Genomic DNA, 19,891 nt, shown 5'->3' with positions numbered 1-19,891 from the left:
AAGCAGGCATTGCCTTGACCAGTAGGAAGTGATTTTTCAAATAGCTTGAACTTCAGACCTAAGCTCCTCCCACACATGTCCTTTTTAACTATATATATTACTACTATTATTAGTTTTATTCACCCAGGGCATATTTAATTCCATCTTCCTTGCTTTGTTTCAACTGTGTATTTCAAAGACAGTACCTGCATTTTACCAGATGTTATAAGAAAATCCATCATCCCCGCCCCCCCTCTGTTCTCTACCGCATGGTCCCATTTCATGCTGACACCAGAAACTCCTGCTTAAAATACAGCCTCTGCACCTTGAGGTGGTAATAGGCTATAGAATAATACTGAAGTCTGCATTTTAACTCCCACCCTCTTGATTCTGAAACCAGTAGTTGGAAGCGCATGCTCAGACTCTGAGGTGGAAGCCTCCTGTCCGTGTGCCCCCTGTGTGGAGGGCTCCGGGGGGAGATGGGATGGAGTTGTGGCTAGAGGGCCAGGCTTTAGCTTAACTTCAGCCAATCCCATGCCTATGAGAGCCGGTAGAGATGTGTCTGTCATCTTAGGCATGCAGCAAAGGATTACACAGAAGATAAGCTCCACGCAGGTGGACGCCGTACTTCACCAAGCTCTCTGCAGTGCCTGTCTCCAGGAACAGCACATCCTTGGTGCTCAGTAAAAACCTGCGGAGTGAAGGAATGAATAGGGCTATTCATCCAGAAGCCCAGTTGGAAAGACATTGGCTGTGAACGTAATCGACTTAGAGAGAGAAATATGGAGCAAGATATTTTGAAATTAAGGAAAATCCAAGATTACACTAAGGGTCCCACAGAATCGAGAATTAGTTACACCCAATACCCCCTGAATCCTCCTGTGTGCTAGGCACTGAACGTGGGCTTTAAAAAAAAAAGAATAAAAGAAAACCCTTCATTTTATTAATTCCCTCTGCAACCTTAGTAAATTATGATTAAATTCCTGTCTCATAGATAAGAGAAAGGAAGTCCATGGAGATGAAAGGGATGCCCAAGGTTACCCTGTGCAAGTAGAGGTTCCAGGGCACCTTTTTGTAAGAGAGAAAGGGGACAGTGACAGACACAGTGTAAACCATTGGCAAAGGTAGAAATAGCCCTCTGCAGCCCCCTTATTTAAGCTCAAGGAGGTGCTGTGTTGTGCCGCTTTTGACTCTGTGATTGGCACTTGGAGAAACTTGCTGCTTTGAATTTGGATAATGGGATTGTAGTGTCTAGCCTCGGGCCTCATCAGCTGCTGGCATTTAAGGAAATAGGGGGACAGCTTTGACTCCGGAGCCTCAAAGGGAAGCCTTCTGTTCACTGCAGAGAGAGGCCCCTTATGACTTTTCTTGAGGAAACCTCATAACAAAGGTCTATTCACCCCAGACAGAGACCAACGATACGGCCAAAGAAGTGCTTTTATCCACGTTCTAGATGAAACCAGTATGTTTACTGGGTTAACTAACAGGAGCATATATGAGGGTTTGGATACAGGAATATGGGTGCCCCCCCAAAGGTGTATCACCAGAAAGTCACATCTAGCATGGATAATGACCTCACAAAGGTTGTATGGATGGACACCCGTCCCCTCCGGTCAGTTTTGTGCCTTCTATGCACTTCAGCAGCTCCCTTGACTGCATGTGACGGTATTAACCACTTCTGAGTGTAGGAAGGAGTCAGTGGCTGTAATCTCAGGTGAGGGTCTCATGACTCTCTCCTGACTCCTGCGAGGGGACCCTAACGGGCCTGACATTGTGAGGGACTCCTGTGACCCCCCCCCCACCAAGCATAACTTACTTTCATTGCTACTTCATAACTGTAATTTCGCTACTACTATGAATTGTAATGTGAATGTCTGATATGCAGACAGTCTTTGGTGACCCCGTGAAAACAGTCGGTCGACCCTGCCAAAGGGGTTGCAACCTACAGGTTGGGAACCACTGCCCTAGTCAGTCTCTGAGGGCTAGCTTCTCCACATTCCATCCCATACAAGCCAGCAGCTGATTCCAGCACTAGACAGCAGGTGTGTCAGCCCATACTCCCTGAGGACATTATCTCGGGCAGACGGGCAGGTTGTTCAGTCCCAGGAGCACGCCTTTGTTGGTGGCGGTCCTGCACACAGTTCCCAGTGCTGCCCCTGGCTGTGCATTATGTTGCGATGTTGCTGTGTTAGCCAGATGGAGAAGACCTGTCTAATGCCTCTCCCTCCTCTGCCCACCCCCAGGTCAAACGCTGCTGAAGATAAGTTTGTGTTCTGCAGTGGACTTGTCCTGCATCGACTTCAGTGCCTTCGTGGATTTGGGGAGTGGCTCGACTCCATTAAAGACTTTTCTTTAAGTTTGCAGAGCCTGAACCTTGACATCCAAGCCTTAGCCTGCCTGTCAGCACTGAGCATGATCACAGGTGAGTGCCAGCTTCCCTAAGTCGGCCACCCTGCCCCCCCTTTTCTCCTGTCTGGGTCCAGGTGACTTCTGGGCTTCTCACAGCTAACTAGGAGAATGACTGCCACTTTTCTGAAGTCCACCAAGCTTTGTCTAGTTTTAATGAAGGAAGCACGCATCCCCAACATACTCATACGAGCTTGCAGGAGAGAGGGCTGGTGCCATTGAGTTATCATCCAAACCCGGGATGCGCCAGCAGCTGACCCAGCTACTTCAAGGCTGTCTTTACTTCAGAGTTTCCAGAAAGATAATCTTAATCACCCTGCCACTCTTGCCTAGAGACCTAAAGTAAAGCAGAGACCTGAAGGCATGTGGAAGACAGCTTCACTTACTAACCCCGATTGGGAGAGAATTGAGGGGAAAAAATGTGTTATTTGTCAGAAATGAAAATGACTTAGCTCTACAGTTTTTTTTAAAACGTTCAGAAACAGAAGTGTAAACTTAATTCAGTTTCTGGGGCCAAGGAGTTAGCTCCAGTGGTGTCTTGCAAGCACAAAGGCCTGAGTTCAATTCCCAAACCCATATAAAAAGCTGGATTTGGGGGCATGTGCTCATGATGCCAGCACTGAGGAGGTAGAGACAGGAGGATCCCTTAGGGATCACTGGCCAGCCAGTCTTGACTAATCGGTGAGCTCTAGGCCAATGAGAAACTCTATCTCAAGGAGGGTTGGTGGTATTCCTAAAGAAGATATCCAAGGATGTCCTCTGACCTACACACACACCATGAAATACACACATGTTAAAACAAAATGTTTAGGGCGTCCTCTGACCTACACACACACCATGAAATACACACACAGTAAAAGCAAAATGTTTAGGATGTGCACTAACCCACACACACACCATGAAATACACACACAGTAAAACAAAATGTTTAGCCAGGCAGTGGTGACACACGCCTTTATTCCCAGCACTCAGGAGGCAGAGGCTGGCAGATCTCTGTGAGTTCGAGGCCAGCCTGGTCTGTAGAGCGAGTTCCAGGACAGCCAGAGCTGCACAGGGAAACCCTGTCTCAAAAAGAAAAGTTCAGCTTCTATATTTCTCTACTCTCCTGATCCTTGTCCCATCACCCTGTGCTCTGGAGGTACTGTTCTGGCTCCCCTTCATCCCTCATCCTTGAAGTTTCTTGTTAGGTTGCATTTTAATCATTGTTACAGAGGGCAGGGCGGGAGACAGTGATGGGATCTGAAGCTCATCTCCATCTTTTGGGTCAAACCCAAGTCCAGCTAGCTGATTGGCTGAGGTTCCAGTTCAGACTGGATATGCTCTTGACTAGAGAAGCATTTCCCAGCTAGGTGGGTGGTACTGACTGTGTTCTCAGCAAGCCAGCCCCTCCTTTCTGATGCAGCTTTGCCTTGCCTAATCCCGTGGTTCTCAACCTGTGGGTCACGACCCCTGGGGGGCTCTGTTGAATGACCCTGTTTCAAGGGTTGCCTAAGACCATGTGCATGTCAGATATTTGCATTATGATTCATAACAGTTGCAAAATTGCAGTTATGGGGTAGCAATAAAAATATTATGATTAGGGGTCACCACAACTTGAACTGTATTAAGGGGTCACAAAAGGTTGAGAACCTAAGCACTGTTTATACACATTTGTGTGTCTCTAGAGGCCAGGTTGGTCATGTGCCTGACTTCGTCCTCCTGGTCTGATTCAGCGTAAGAAGCTCAGCTGTTAACAGGGCCATTATAGTCTTCCGAGACTATGAAATAAGAGCAAAGACAGAGGGCGTGGATTCCACTGATGGGGCTTTCTGATGTCATAGCAGAGCAGAGAGAGAGAGAGAGAGAGAGAGAGACAGAGACAGAGACAGAGAGACAGAGAGAGACAGAGAGAGAGAGACAGAGAGAGAAGGAGGGAGGGAGGGAGGGAGGGAGGGAGGGAGGGAGGGAGGGAGGGAGGGAGGGAGGGAGGGAGGGAGGGAGGGAGGGAGGGAAGGAAGGTGCCTAAGACCCAAGGACTTTGCTCCCAACACTATTGAGACTAGCCTCAAGATCACCTCATCCTCTAGGTCTTCAGCTCCATTTCAGACCCCTTCCGCATTTCTGGGGCAGTTAGACTCAGTTAGACTTCCAAAACTTCTGGAAAGTATAGAATTGAGTTCATTTACAAAAGAAATGGGAGTTGAATAGATGTTGACTGGTCTAGGTAGGGGTTGTCTCACATGTCACTGGGTTTTCAAGGATGATGGCACACGTCCCTGGAGGAGACAGCATGTGTAAATTAATCCATAGCATGCAGACTAAGTGTCAGGAGACCACAGGGGAGGAAGCAGAAAGTGTTTCCAGACTACTTCGGGGAGGAATAATAATTATAGGCATAAACGAAAATTTCCTGAAGCTATTGTGAGTATGACTGACCTAAGCTTCATAAAAGAAAGAGTGATGGGAGAAGCCTAGACTGACAAGAGGAGTGTTGTAGGATCCTGAGCCCTTCCTCAGCCTTCCACACCTAGCTAAGCAGGTGGGATCTGTCCTGAGATCACTGGAGAGCCTCAGAAAGTTTTGCACATAGGAACAAGATGGACAGACTTGCGTTCTAGAATGATCTACAATGGTTAGGGAGGAGAAGAGGAGGAAGTTGCACAGTGTCAGGACTGCAGCTCCCAGGGAGGGCCTGGCCATGAGGCCAAGTTCTTGTTCTGTTTTACTCTGTGGAAGTTAATGGACACAAGGGTGCCAGGTGTTCCCAACGTAAAGTCTACAGAGTCCAGAGCAGGAATTGAGGAAGATGGTACTAGTCTCTGCATCCCTTTGAGCTGTGTTGAGATCAGAGCTGACCAGCCCACTGCCCACCCGGGTAGACATTTGCTGGAGGAAGAGGCCGTTTGACCTGGCAGCAAACGCATGGGTTCTAGCGATTCTTTTATTAACCTGGACTCTGGTGTTTCATCAGCAAGGGCTACTGAGTAACGCACGTCTCTTCTCTGTGTCTCTGTTTCTTCAGCCACACAATAGAAATAATAACATCCATTCCATGGGGTGGCAGTGTAGGTTACAAAAACCTAGGTTGATGATGTAGTCAAACTGGATTCATGGCAGACAGTAGATCTACTTATGTTCCTCCTTGGAGTGGTGGTAACAGAGGTTCCCTCCAGTTGGGCTCATGCGTGTCTTTCTCTTTGGAAACCTTGGCTAGTACAAAATGACACTCATTGTCATGAAGAGAAGTTGGTGGCTTTATAACGTAGCATGAGTTGGGCCTGATGAGCCACACCTATGATTCCAGCGCTCAGGAGACTAAAACAAGAAGCTCATGAATTCAAGGCTAGTTTGTCCTACATGGTGAGTTCCAGACCAGCCTGTCTCAAATAAAACAAAGCAGGGCAGGATAGCACGTTTGGTGACTATTTCCTAAGACACTTGAGAGACCCGAAGGAGGATAGTGATTACAAAGCAGTTATGCTAGACCAGCAACAGGCTGAGTGGTTTGTCTGTGGGTCTTTCCCACAGGGCAGCGCCGGCCTTCACTCCTGCCCACCTTTACAGAGCAAGCTGTCAGAGATGCCGCCCGTGTTACCCAAACCGAATTAGCCCTCTGATCACAAGGGTTTGGAGTCTGGGAAGGGTTTGGGACACATGAAAGCACTGGACAATAGAGGAAGGAAAATGCCTAGAAAGCAATACCCACGGCTTCGAGTATCCACTAATATTTGAGTGCGCATTCCCAAGAGCCTTGGTGTCTCGGGGAGCCTCGTAATCAGAAAGAGAGGCGTGGAGCATCAGATGAGCCCTAGGAATGGGGAGGTCCACCCAAAGACCGTTCTGAAACCACAGAGAACTTGTGAAAGGGGAAAGACCTTAGACGGTCAGTCAGTCTTGCTCCCAGAAGACAGCTTCAGGGGTTGGGTAGACTGCCCCAGCCTGCATGTCTCCCCTTAATTTATCTCTCTTCTTCCTCCCCTTCTCTGTAGTCCCCCTCATAAAATACTAAGTGGTGAGATGGGACAGGAGTTTCTTTCTGATCATTCTCCTTTCCCGCAGTAACAGGGAGTTCCCTACAGTGGTGGTTTTCATGTGTTTTCTGGGTCCCCAGCTCATCTACCCTAAACATCGCCTCTTGCCAACGCCAAATCCCTGGAGCGATGGCAAGGCTTCGCTTCTTTGTCACTGGTGGAGTAAAAGCATGTTGCTTCTGCTTGCAATCCTCCAAACATAAAGCTAGTGTGGCATTATTATTTGTATTAATATCTAGGTATTGGGGCCTCACCGTGTCAGGATGTCACTGTGTGGGGGAAAAAGATAGCATCGCCCTGCTATCAGGAAGTTTGTAGTATACCAAGATATAAAATAATGAGTCTATGCATGGGGATTAGTGTTTAGGTTCTTTTGGTTTGGTTTGGTTTGGTTTTTGGTGTTTTGAAACAGCGTCTCACTATGTAGCCCTGGCTGCCCTGGAACTCACTCTGCAGACCAGGCCGGCCTTGAACTCACAAAGATCTGCCTGCCTCTACTTCCTGAGGGCTGGGATGAAAGGCTGCCCCACCCACACTTGGCAGTGTGTAGGTTCTTAAAGGGACAGAGTGCAGAGTTAATCTGGGTAATTGCTGCGTTTGAGGGAGTTGAGAACACTGGTGGTTCTGTTCATGAATGACTTCCCATAGCAGTAGCATCTAGACATAAAGGACATTACAAATCAGGGGAACCAGAGGCCTAGGGCATGACCATGAACCACCCCAGCACAGCTGTGGGGAAATCAGGGGTGTCCAGATTATTTTCTTCGTGTATTTGATCACATGCATGACCTGAACAGAAAGATGAGAACATTTCAGAGAGTCCAGACTATGATTCCAAATGACTGTGTGTTTTGGAGCAAGCAGAAAGGTAAAGGCAGGAGCCCACTCTGAGAGACAGTTTCACTGCCTCTGAAGGCACCAGCTTGAGTTCACTCTCTGAGCTCTGGGAAAGCGTAAAGGATTTTCAGGGAAACAACTGATTTGTTGAGATATTTACCTTGTGGCTTCATACTATGAATTAACCTTGGACTGTAAGCTTTCATTTCCCATCTAGTGATTGATAGGGAAATGTGATCAAACAGGTCCTTTGGAGCCAGGTTGTAGAGGAAATGTTGATGCCCAAATGGAGTTTTTTGAAACTTCCCCAAGGCATTCCTTTCCAGATTCAAGTCCTCTGTCAGGTAAAACAATGAGTCCTTTCTCTTCTGTCTACTTTTCCTGGCCTTCTTGAGACATGACCTCTGAGACAGAGGAGAAAGAAAGGCAGATCTAGGGGACGTGGAAGGGTCAATAGTCGGCTGACCCCTCCACCTGTATTTCTAGAGCTTCTCTGCTCGTTTTGAACACAGGGTCATTCTGAATCTTCATCAAATACAGCTTTCAGGCACAAGGCAAAAGCAAGTATGAATGAATAATGTAGTCTGGAAAAGAAAGGGGATGGTTGAAGAATTTGGAGATTAGAGACAGAAGTTCAAGTCTTTATCTGGCCACTTCTTAGCTGCATGATTTGAGCAATCCCTCATCTTTTCTGAAAGCCAGTGTTTTCATTTCTCATGGAGGTAAGGTCTTAGACCATTGAGGTTGCTATAACAAACTACCACACCGTGGGTAACTTACAGACAATAGAAATTTCTGTCTAGCGTTTCTGGAGGCCTCTTCCAAGCATCCCCTCTTAATACTGTCACATTGAGGTTAGACTTCAGCACACGGTTGGGGCACAGTCAGATCATAGCAGACAAAAGCATCTATTTGTAGGTTTCTTATAAAGAATAAACTAGTATGTACCCCTGCAGAGGGGGAAAAAAACCATCCAAGCCTTCACTGTTATTATCCTAAATGTTGTTCTTTTAGCAAGAGCTAACTGTTCTCAGAATCTATGAACGTATTTAGCTCGCATACAATTGCATATATATGGTACATTTGGGGTTTTCTTTGGTTATGACTTTTTATGGACTTCATAAAAGCCGGACGCTGATGCTAACATCTTGGCTTATTTTTCTTCAGTCTTTGAAAATACAATGATACATACATGCTTTTCCATAGACAAAGCAATGTTTGGAAAGAGCCGCCCCGACTCCACATACTGACTGTGAACATTTTTCAGTGTCACAGTTTTCTGTGGTGGCGTTTTGTCATTCAGTTCGAGTCAATGTGATAATATTTACTGAACCTGGGGAGATACCCCAATGGGACTTGACCTCAGTGCAAGCATGAAGACCAGAGTCCAACCACCAGCACCCATGTAACCCCAGCAACGGGGGTGGGGGGGAGACAGATCCCTAGAGCTGATTGGCCAGATAGCCTGCCTGAATCAGAGTTTAGATTCATTGAGAGACCCTGCCTCAAAAACTAACATGCAGAGTGATAAAATCTCCACATACACGTGTACAATGTACCCACATACATTCAAGCATTTATGAACACACACACACACACACACACACACACACACACAATTTCCTACTGTGACTCATTCTAGGCACTTGGAATATACATTGGTGCCCAAGCCAAAGCGTTAGGGCAAAGAGGATCTTATTAATCTTTAAAATTACCTTAGTGCATGACCAGTAGAGTTGGACAACTGGCTTGTAAATACCAGCAAGTCTCTCAAATTAGGAAAACCTGGATTATGTTCAGCCTACCATTGTTTTTAGAAAACAGTCTGACTTCCCAAAAGCTGCCTAATTTCAGTTTAGATGAATCAGCTGATACCTCTGGAGCACCTGCCACAAGCCAGGTACATAGTCCCTTACTGTTAGGGAGCCCTGGTCCTGAAGAGACAGGAAGCCCTTGTCCGCCTCCACCTGACTTGTGGCTTCCTGACCAGTGTGGTCGGCTTCTGGGACTGCCCACCAGTCAGTAAGGTGACACAGCAAAGGGCAGCAGCATGGCTTCCTGGAGAGAGAGGCGAGGGTTAGAGCAGGAAGTCCCGTCTGATGTTTGCCGTTTCAGTAACGGCCCCGTTTCTCTTCCTCGTTGGCTGGAACTGTGTCGTCTCTAAGTTGGCCAGTGTCCCAAGACCTGCTCAAAAAAGCAGCGCCACTGCTGGGTACTGTCCATCCACTGCTCTCTGCTCTGAGGAAGAGAACCTGGTGCTTCTTTTGTCAGCCATGAGGCAGAAGTGAGAACTGTAAAACAGCAGAAGTTAGCTCAATATAAAGAGCTAAGACAAGAACTGTTTGAAGTTGGAATAAGCTCCCTTGGGAGAGAGTGCTCACAGGCAGAGCCATATGGAATTAAAATAAGCTGCCTTGGGAAGTGAAGTTTACAGAGACTGGGTGAACTCAGCAGCCTAGAGCTGCTGACCAGCAGTTCTAAGGTGCAAGGACTAACTAGGGTCGAGCTCCCCCACCCAGCATACAGAGCACTGAGCACTAGCCATAGGGTTGCATGTTCTGTTTGTGAGAACCTGGGACAGGGCCCAAGGTTCTGCATCCCACACAAGCTCCTAGGTTATGTTGATGCTGCTGGGATGTGAGCCGTTCTCTGAGGAGCAGGAGAACCTATTGGTATGTGGGATTCTTTGATATTAATAATAGGGAATAGTTCTTAGCCAGTACCTAGCACTGTGCCAAGAATTTTACATGCGTGGTCCTAATGTTGTTTAATAAATTTGGAAGTACCTGGGATGGATCACAGCCAGGAAACCCGTCAAGAGCAATGAAAACAATGTAGTCAGCAGATAGTAGGGGTCTTCTCCAGAGGAAGTTGGACTTGAGAAAAGAACGCAGATGCAAGGAACACCACACAGAGAGTAACTGAAGTTACCGGGACAGGCTAAATTAAATAGGCCCCCGAGAAGGGATCCCCAGAAGAGTCTGGGGGAGATTTCCATGCAGATGAACTCAGAGCCATGGCCAACATGGAAGGGAATGAATTGAGTTTTAAATACAGAGAGTATTTGCAAGTATTTATTAAGTGCCTACCATATGCCTGGTATTATTCCAAGTACTCTGCATGTAAAGATCGGTTACTTCTCACAGCAAGACAAGAGGCAGCTGCCATTTTTGCCCTCTTTCCCAAGAGTGGAAACAGACCCAAAGTCACCCAGCTAATGGCTGACAGAGCTGAGAGGCGCAGAGAGAGAGTTTCTGCATGGGAAGTCTGAGAGTTTATAAAGTCCCTACTATTGTGAGCGAGCGTTTCAGCAACCCCCAACTCCTCCTTTTAATCTGAGCAACTTCCACATGTAGTGTTTGTTTAATCATTCCTTAGATGACTTCGGTCCTCCATCCTACAGATTCATCTGTCAGATGCATATTAGGTGTCCCTGATGTGCTAGGGTTGGCGCAGGACATGGGACCACAGTTAGCAAATATAGGGCATCATTTCTCCCAGGGAGCTTAAATCCAATGGGAGGGGTAGGCATTGTCACATGAATGTCAGATTTCAAACTTGCACATCCTGGGAAGGGAGAGGATCCTGTATTATAAGAGAATCTGACCTCCTAGACTAAGAGCCAAGAAGGAAGTTTCCTTGACGGGGTGTTGGATGTGATATGAGCGAATCTTAACTAGCTGCAGGGGGAGAGCAGGAGCATAGACTTAAGTGTCTCATTATTTCACTCAATCAACCCACCCGCCCTCCGCTCCTCCCCTCTTCTTCCCCCTCCTCTCCTCCTTCCTCTTCTCCTCCTACCTTCCCTCCACTCCCTCCTGCCCTCTTCCTGCCCAGCAGAGCCACCTGTGACGTGGATGGCTAACAGGAACAGGGAATCCAACCTTGTCTTTAGACAAGAACTGCCCCACCAGTAGAGTGTGCTGTTTTTTTCACTGCTCGGACCCCCTGTCTACAGCACGGTTGCCACAGACTAGCTACTTAATAAACATCCATCGAAAGAAGTAATTAGCCACTAGTTAATTAGGTACACAGAAAGTAAGAGGATGCTATATCAGAGTTCATGTCAGAATGAGGAGAAACTTATTAACAGTAAAGGCAGTTGAAGGCCGATAAGCTATCAGGCCGTGAGCAAGGTTCTCTCAGATTTGGTTTGAAAGAAACTAGCCACTTGTGAATTTCACTCAACTCTTTGAGTCGTCTTACATATTAATTAAAGATAACAGATTTTCCTGTCTCTTTCTGAGCTAAAATAATCTAAGAAAGAGAGTATAATGTAAGGGCAAGTGTGTCAGCAGATTGAAATGACTGATCTGTCAGTCTAGCTGGAACCTGACTCTGGTTTTGTAGTGCCTTGTAGTGGACATTCTTCTCTTAGGTGGGAATTTAAACGGAGAGGATCAAATCCCTTCCAATGTACATACACAACGTTTGTGACGTACTACTAATACTTAACCATGACTATGAATTCTGTTTTGACGTCTTGGAAACATAATGCTTGAGTTAAAATACCGAGAGGCAGGATGAATATTGTATATATCCAATGCAAAAAGTTTGTTGGGTCAAATTATAGGGGAAATTTTATTTTCATTGCTGAGAATCCTACCCAGTACATCACAATGCCAGGAGAGTATTCTACCACCAAGCTGCAACCCTCCTGCCCAGAAAAAGCTTAATCTTCCACCCGTAATTCTCTAGAAAAGGAGAAAATCCAAGTATCTGACTCCCCCTCTCCCTCTGTATTTATGAACTCTGGATTTCAGCTCTGTAGCTGTTTGCCAGTTTGCAAAGGGGGTGGGGGTTGGAGGGTGTCCCTTCAACTAAATGTCAGTGATTAGAATTTTAAGGAATTTTAAATTGTTGAGAAGGTTCCAGACACTTGGTGACTCCCTGGTGATCTGAACCCCTTGCATGCTGCTGGCAGGAGTATACACAGAGACTGAATTTTGTCTTAGCTCCTATGGAAAACTAGAGAAGCCACAGATCCTCTGAGTGTTCACAGCAACTAAAAAGGAGAGAGGTGCCTTTGGCTCCTAACAGGAGTGTCTATGAATTCCTCAAGGAATTCCAGGCCCGGTTGATCCAGCTGGCAGGAGGTATCGATCTCCACTTCAATTCGCTGAATAAATAATGGTTGCCACAGCTATTGAGCAGCCGAGACTGGCTGGAGAGCAGAGAAAACTCCGTGCTCCCGTCTGTGAGTTTGGCCATGAGAAAGTCTGGCTCTAAGGTCCCACGATCAATCGACCCCCCTCCCGCATCACACCCGACAAATTGCTCAGTTTCTTCATCCTAGTAATGAGTGTGGGATCTTGAATGCTCTGTGAGACTGGAAGTCCTGGAAGGATGGGAAAGCCTCGGTTAATGGACCGGCCGTTGATGGTGAGAGGCACCTCCTCTCCCGAGCTTGTAAATCAGATTTAATGTATCTCAGTGCTAATAGAATTTAACGTCAGCAAGCCAGGGCTCGACCGTGACACACGTACGACAGGGCTTCACGAAGGACTGTCTCCCACCTTCTTCTATTTTAACATTATTCTGCAAGTATCACCAACCTAGGAATGTTAAAAGAAAGGGAAGAGAGACATCCACTTATCTCAGAGTATTTTCCCATGTTGTTCCTTTCCATCCTTTAAGTGAAGGGGGAAAAAGACACATTTATTCTGTGTTTGTGTGTGAATGCATGTCCATCTCTCTCCTCCCATGGAGTGGAGGCCAGAGACTGAACTCAGAGCACCAGGGTCGGCCCAGGGTACTGTTACCTGCTCATCTCATCACCCCCAGATTTCCAGCATTAGCACAATCACAGCCTGGGCACTGTTTAATATTCTCTTCTCCCTTTAATGTTATTTATATTTTTCTATCTTGTTTAATAACCTTCATTCTCATCCCTGGTAGTTTTAGGATCTTCCACTGTACAGACATGCCATGATTTACTCAACAGTTTCTCTGTTCTCCAACCCTGTATCTCTCCCGGTGTTTCCTTTGTTTGGGTTCTTGGGTGCGGAGTTATCATAGATAACTGCTGCACCAAATATTTCCATACATGCAAGGTTGTTGTTTTCAGTTGACTTTCTTTCTTTGGATAAGTTCCCAAGAATGGGGTAGCTTGGTCAGAGCTATGAACATTTTATACCTCTTGAAACTTACTGCCAAATCTGCCACCTGGTTCTTTGCTTTGGGCATAGAATAAGACTTTTGGCAGAGGCCACTGCAAGCGGGATTCCTCAAGGTTCACCCTCAGTGTTTCTTCTGAGCTTGAAGCACAGGGCCTATGCATTTAGTGGGGAGTTTTGCGCCTGGCTAGCCAACTAATAGTTTCCTAGGGCAGGCAAAGTCAAGAGCCACAAAGCTTGGGGGTGCTGGGGCTCTGTCTTCTGTTTGGTCTTGCAGCTGTCTCCCACCCACCAAGCGTCAGTCATTGTCTGAGACGTTGACTATCCCGGTGTATAGCACCCTACAGTTGGCGTCTGGAACATCATCTTAGCTGGGGGACAATTATACAATGGTCACACTCTTCTGTCAATTCACTGCAAACTGTTTAAGATGAACAGGAAGAGTAGGACTCCGACCTGTGCATTTTCCACCCTGTAACTCCCTTTTTCCTGGGAAGACATTGAGTCTTGAAGAGACTGGGCCACAGGATAAAGGGCAGAGTCAGAACTGGATTCACTTCCAAACTCCAGGCTTCTTCTCTAGAGAACACTTCTCTAGACCAAAAACCTGCAAGCCACAATCCACTGAGACCCTAGGAGTGATTTCCCTGCTGTACTTAAATACATCTTGACCCATCAGCTCTGGAGGGGGCTTTAGGGACCCTTAACTCCAGCCTTCTCCCTTAGTAAGACCCTAGTGAGGAAAGTGCTTGCCCAAGTCATATACCCCAGCCACACAGAGACAGTTTTCCCGGTTTACAAGCCTCCTCTTTGGGTGACAATAAAGAAAAAGCTTTAGCTTTTGCTTTAGGGAAATAGTATATTTCTAATAACAGACACACACTCACACTCACACACACACACACACACACACACACACACACAGGGTTTTTAGATATAAATACACCAATAGAGCAAAACTGGCATGAAGGAGACTCCAATCTTCCCATAGAAAAGAGGTTCTGTTCTACACAGACTGTGAGAGCAAAGTCTCTTGAATGGAATGTTTGGCTCCTGTGTCATCACAGTGAGACCCAACAGAGCTTTTCAGCCAGAGAACAAGCTGCCTGGAAGATGGGCTTCAGGCACCAGCCTTTTGCAACTGTGGGCGGAGACCATCACTAGCTTTACCAGAAAGATCCCCATGGTCAACATGGGAATACTTTTCTGTATAGTTTTGTGGAAGTAAGGGGTGCTCTCTGTATCGTGATGAATGCCTGCTCCGTGTCTCCCTGCCCTCTCCCCCTCTCTGCTGTGAAATTTCCTGCTCTACCTCTGTGTGTTTCCTAGCAGAGTGCCAGGCCTGAGTCAGTGAGTGTTCTGAAGAAACAAAAGGAAAGCTTGCTTTTCCCAAAACCAGCTAGCATGGGGACACAGGATCAGGCTTTGAGGGGCTCGCATCAACGGCTCCCTCTTGCTTCAGGACAGAAAGTTAACTCACTTTCCTGTGCCAGGCCAAGTAGACAATACTGGCTGGCCAACAAGTCTCGGGGTGCTCCCGGGTGCTGGGACTGTAAGCATGTGCCACCACACCTGGCGGTTCTCAGGAATCAAAAGCAGGACCTGACAGAGCTACCCCGGTCCACAAAGGGCATTCTGATTGTCAAATGCCTAACCCGCCTGGCAGAAAAGGGGAAAGACCTTGATTAGAACTGTTAGTGCCCTTTGACCCGCCCCCCGAACTTACCCTCCTCTGTCCTTCTGCAGAGCGACATGGGTTAAAAGAACCAAAGAGAGTGGAGGAGCTGTGTAACAGGATCACGAGCAGCTTAAAGGACCACCAGAGGAAGGGGCAGGCCCCAGAGCCCTCCGAGCCCAAGGTCCTTCGTGCACTGGTGGAGTTGAGGAAGATCTGCACCCAGGGCCTCCAGCGCATCTTCTACCTGAAGCTGGAGGACTTGGTGGCCCCGCCTTCGATTATCGACAAGCTCTTCCTCGACACCCTGCCCTTCTGAGCAAGGAAGCCTGTGCTCTGCTGGCATCTGATCATTAAGCTAGCGAAAGGATGGTCTGATGAGCGCCCGCCACTCTGTCCTTTCTTCAGGGGAAAAGCAGCTCCCACAGAAAGCAAAGACTTTTGTTTTTGTTTTTGTTTTTCCTGGCGCCTTTCCTTACAACCTAAAGCCAGAAACCTTGCAGAGTATTGTGTTGGGGTTGTGTTTTGTATTTAGGCTTTGGTGGGTGGGGTGGGAGGGGGTATATAGTTCATGAGGCTTTTCTAAGAAATTGCTGACAAAGCACTTTTGGATGATGCTATCCCAGCAGGGGAGAAAGGATAATATAACTGTTTAAAACTCTTTCTGGGGAATACAATTATGATTGCTTTGTATCTAAAACACGAACAGCCAAGGGCTGTTCACCAGGGTAGGCTGTGTCTTAAGACTGACCCCTTTAGGATGTACTTCCTGTATCAAGGGTACTTACGCCAAGCAAGCAAGGCAGAAAACTCCCTTTTCTTCATTTCTTCTTCTTAAAAAAAAATGACAAAAGATGGAAGACTGTCTACAAATCAGACTTAGCAAAATAATGGCTGTTTGCTTCCATATACAAGTGCAATTTTTTAAAGTGCTGTCTTACTAAGTCTTGTTTGTGAACTCTCCCTTACTTTATATGACAATAAGGAGGCAGTCATGTTAGCAAATGACACCCCATTTTCTTACAAAGGCTTGATCCGCCTGCCCTGTAGAACCCTTTGGAGGGGTGGCCCCTCTAAGACTTTCAGGCCGTTCTTGATGGAATTTGCCCCCTGATGACTACCCAGCTGTCCTGAAGGGGATCAGGTTATAAAATGGATTGCACACAACTGCGTTCACTGTTTTCTATCAACCTGGACACAGTTCTCTAAACCTACTACGTTTGTAGCAGCTTCTGGCACATCCATTCAGAAGCCCAAGGAGTGTTGGGTAAATCAATCGTTTGCTTCCCTTCAAGGAGAACATGCAAATAAGCAGGAACTGGGTCATACAGGGTAAGCACCAGAGGTGATAATGATTTATATATATATATAATTTAATTTTTGTTACTGGTTAAAGAGACAATTTTGGAAAGCAAGTGAATCATCTTTTTTAAAAAAACAAAACATAGTATTAACGTGAGTACTAGTGGGTTGCAGTTCAACATTCCGTGTTCGTGCCCCCTTTTATATGTTTCTACTGTTGATGCCATATTATTATGAAATAATTTGTTGCATAGTGTCCTTATTTGTATGAGCATTTGTATGCACGTTATATTGTAATAGCTTTGCCTGTATTTATTGCAAGACCACCAGCTCCTGGAGGCTTAGTTACAGAATAATCAAATGGGGTGTTTGTGGTGACTTGGATACACCAATTAGAAATTAAATAAGCATATATATATAAACATAGCAGGTTACATATATATATTTATAATGTGTCTTTTTATTAACCATTTGTACAATAAATATCACTTCCCACACCATTATTTTATCCTTCATTTGCAGTGACCTTTAAGGCAGCACTGTTTAGCACTTTGATATGAAAATTTTGCTTATGTTTTGCTAAATTCAAATAATGTTTGAAGATTTTTAGGTCTAAAAGTCTTTATATTATATACTCTGTATCAAGGCAAGATACCTTTGGCCGTTTTGCTAAGAATCAAACTTTGAATGTCAAACTGATGTCACAGTAGCTTTTGTTAGCTTTAAATCATGTTTGCTTTAGTCTTTTAAAAAAATAACAAAACTATGCTGTTTATATTGTCATTAAATTATACAACCAAACAAATGCCAAATGAATTGCTTAATTGCTGCAAAGTATAACCCAGATAACAAATCATATCCTTTCTTTTTTTTTCCAAATCATTCTGCTATTTGATCGCGTACTTTGTGTGGGATTTTATGAAAGGTATTACTTTTCTATCAAGATGACAGGGCCTGGAATACTAGGAGTTTTAACTTCGACTTGGAATGAGCCTGGCTCATCATCTAATCAGATCTCCTGAAATTCACAATGGAGAAAACTGGGCAAACAGCTGCAACAGAATTGAGACTAAGGCTTAATTCACCTTTGCTTAGTCCTTCCCCACAACTCACTGCATCCATAGGAAAATAGACTTAAACATAGTCACTCATATTAACATTTTACCTGCAGACAGCCTTGAGTAAAGTAGTACTTTGGCATTAATTTGTTGAGCTTATATGCAAACATAATAAACATTATTAAATATCAGGAAAGCTAACATTTCACACAGGACCGCTTCAGACCAAATTCGAGTTGAATTTGAATAAATTAGAAGTACTAAGCATACATAACCTTCTTGTGCACCTTGAGTATTTGAAGGCTAATCCTTGTTTTTGTCCTGTCTGAAAAGCAAGGCAAAGCAAAACAGCAGCACAGCGCTCTAGGGAAATGCTGCTCCTTTTTTGTCAACCCCTCAGACTGAAGGGAAAGGACTGTCCAGGTGTCGTATCTGCTGATCTGAAGAAATAACGGAGCTGTTTTAGTTACAGGGCCAAACACTAGTGCTCAAAGGAAAGACTATATCGCCAGTGTTCCTCTGTCTTCCATAGTTACCACAACTATGAGAGCCTCTCAAGTCATCTGGCTGTCCAGTTTTTTTTTTTAATGTTGACACGCAAGTGTAGGCAGAGGGGATGGCACACTAGCACTGAGGAGAACAAGCATTGAAGCAGGTGAGTCCTCCCAGTGGGGGAGTGGTGAGTCCTCCCCGTGGGGGAGGGCTGTCTCAGTCTGAAGCCACCCTCAGCTGGAAATCGGGAATCTACCGCTGTTATTGGAGAGTGCCTTGCTTTTGTTTCAAATGGCTGTTTCCCAAGCCCTTCTCCTCTAACAGCATTGCTTTTTAGAGTGTGCTAACCTGTGGTTTGAAAAAAAATGCTCTTGTACATTAACAATGTAAATTTAAATAATTAAATTAAATTACATTTTACCAATGGCTACCGGTGTGTTGAATGGGCATGCTTCCTTTAACAGCTTTCTCTTAATCGGTATAGTAATATTTACTGAGGAGCCTTTAAATGCATCCACAAATGGATTTTTTAAAGGCTTAGTGATGCTGCAAAGTTAATAGATATTCTGAATTGGGAATAGATTAAACCTCAGCGATTGGGAAGAAGGATGCTCTAAATTCAATAACCATTTATTGACTGTTTCCTGGGGGCAAGGCATGCTGGGTACACCTAGGGCACACACACACTCTCACACACACACACACAGTGTAAAACTACATTTTTTTCCAGCTGCAGACAATGTGGTTGGAACTGACCATTTGTTGCATAATAGTCTTCTTATAGGCAAGGAGGACTGTTTTTTTTTGCATCAAGATGATATTGTTTGTAAACCCAAAATTATGAGAATTGGGGCAGTAGTCTTCCAAGACCGAGGAGTGTGCTCTGCTCCACCCCACCCCTCCTGGCTTATTCCATTGATGCTGCCTGAACCAAAGCTCCTTCTTTCTGAAGGCCACACACTCAACTTTTATTCCGACTCCTCGCAGAACCTCATGGAGTCTCAGTTCAATTGTCTTTTTAATGCACTGATACTTTGAAGTTAGAAGCACTGTGGTTGTTCTAAGGAAGCTCATCAGTTCCCACATTAGGCGTTTTCTGTGACAACTAAATCTAGTGTGACGCTTAGGAGCCAGGCCATTCTCCCTGCTTGTCAGCAACAGGTTCATTAGCTCAACTATAACATATGCTTAGTAAGAAACAACGGAGAGATACAGCAGATCTCCATCTGGGTATGAACTAAAATAAATGGTAGGCCAGAAGTAATACCAATAGCAATACTAATAATTAATAAACAAAGCCCTTCTCTGGAGACCATAGGGACAAAGACCTTGTGTGAATAGGAAGGGACAGGAGACCAGGGGTTAAGAAATCATATTTGCCTGTAGCTGAAATTTATAAATGTACAGAGGTAAACACAGAAAGTTTGTTGTTGACTTCTTTCCATTGTGGGAAACACACATCACATAAAAAGTATCACCATTTTTTTTTACCTTTTCGTTTTTTTGTTTTTCTTAAGACAGAGTTTCCCTGTGTAACAGGTCTGGCTGTCCTGGAACTCACTTTGTAGACCAGGCTGGCCTCTAACTCACAGAGATCCACCTGCCTCTGCCTCCCGAGTGCTATATCATGTAGAGTTCAGTACAGTTAACCACATAGTTCAGTAGTATTAACTACATTTACACTGAGCAAGCAGTCTCGAGAATTTTCTCACCTTGCAACTCTGAAACTGCACCCATTAAAAGCATCTCCCATTTTCTGCTCAGAGCCCCTGAGAGACATTTCTTCCTCTTGGGAGTTGGCCACAGGATTTGTCCCTCTCTGGCTGATTTCACTTAAGGTTCTGTAGCATGTGCCAGAATTTATTTCTTTTCTGAGGCTCAATACGCCTTTGTAATGTGTAGTCCACATTTTGCCATTCCTCTGTCAGAGTGTGTTTGACCTGTACCTGCCTTCTGGCTATGGTAGAAAACAGGTGAATGACAAAAAGAGGGGTTCAGAAGTCCTCACACCCTGTG

General features: G+C 45.4%; 1 protein-coding gene across 1 annotated transcript in view; it reads left to right on the top strand.

Annotated features, from left to right (window-relative positions):
• Nr4a3 (nuclear receptor subfamily 4 group A member 3) overlaps positions 1-18,295 on the top strand; it is a 42,097-nt gene extending 23,802 nt beyond the window's left edge. The window contains 2 exon segments of the mRNA XM_005078723.4: positions 2,223-2,401; positions 15,095-18,295. Of these exon segments, the coding sequence (XP_005078780.1) occupies positions 2,223-2,401; positions 15,095-15,342 (427 nt within the window). The 3' untranslated portion in view covers positions 15,343-18,295.
• Positions 18,296-19,891: the final 1,596 nt, after the last annotated feature.

This window comes from Mesocricetus auratus, unplaced genomic scaffold (assembly GCF_017639785.1).
Source record: "Mesocricetus auratus isolate SY011 unplaced genomic scaffold, BCM_Maur_2.0 Super-Scaffold_6730, whole genome shotgun sequence".
Classification (NCBI taxonomy): domain Eukaryota; kingdom Metazoa; phylum Chordata; class Mammalia; order Rodentia; family Cricetidae; genus Mesocricetus; species Mesocricetus auratus.
The sequence above is the reverse complement of the archived record's forward strand: the minus strand, read 5'-3'. Positions and strand labels throughout refer to the sequence as shown.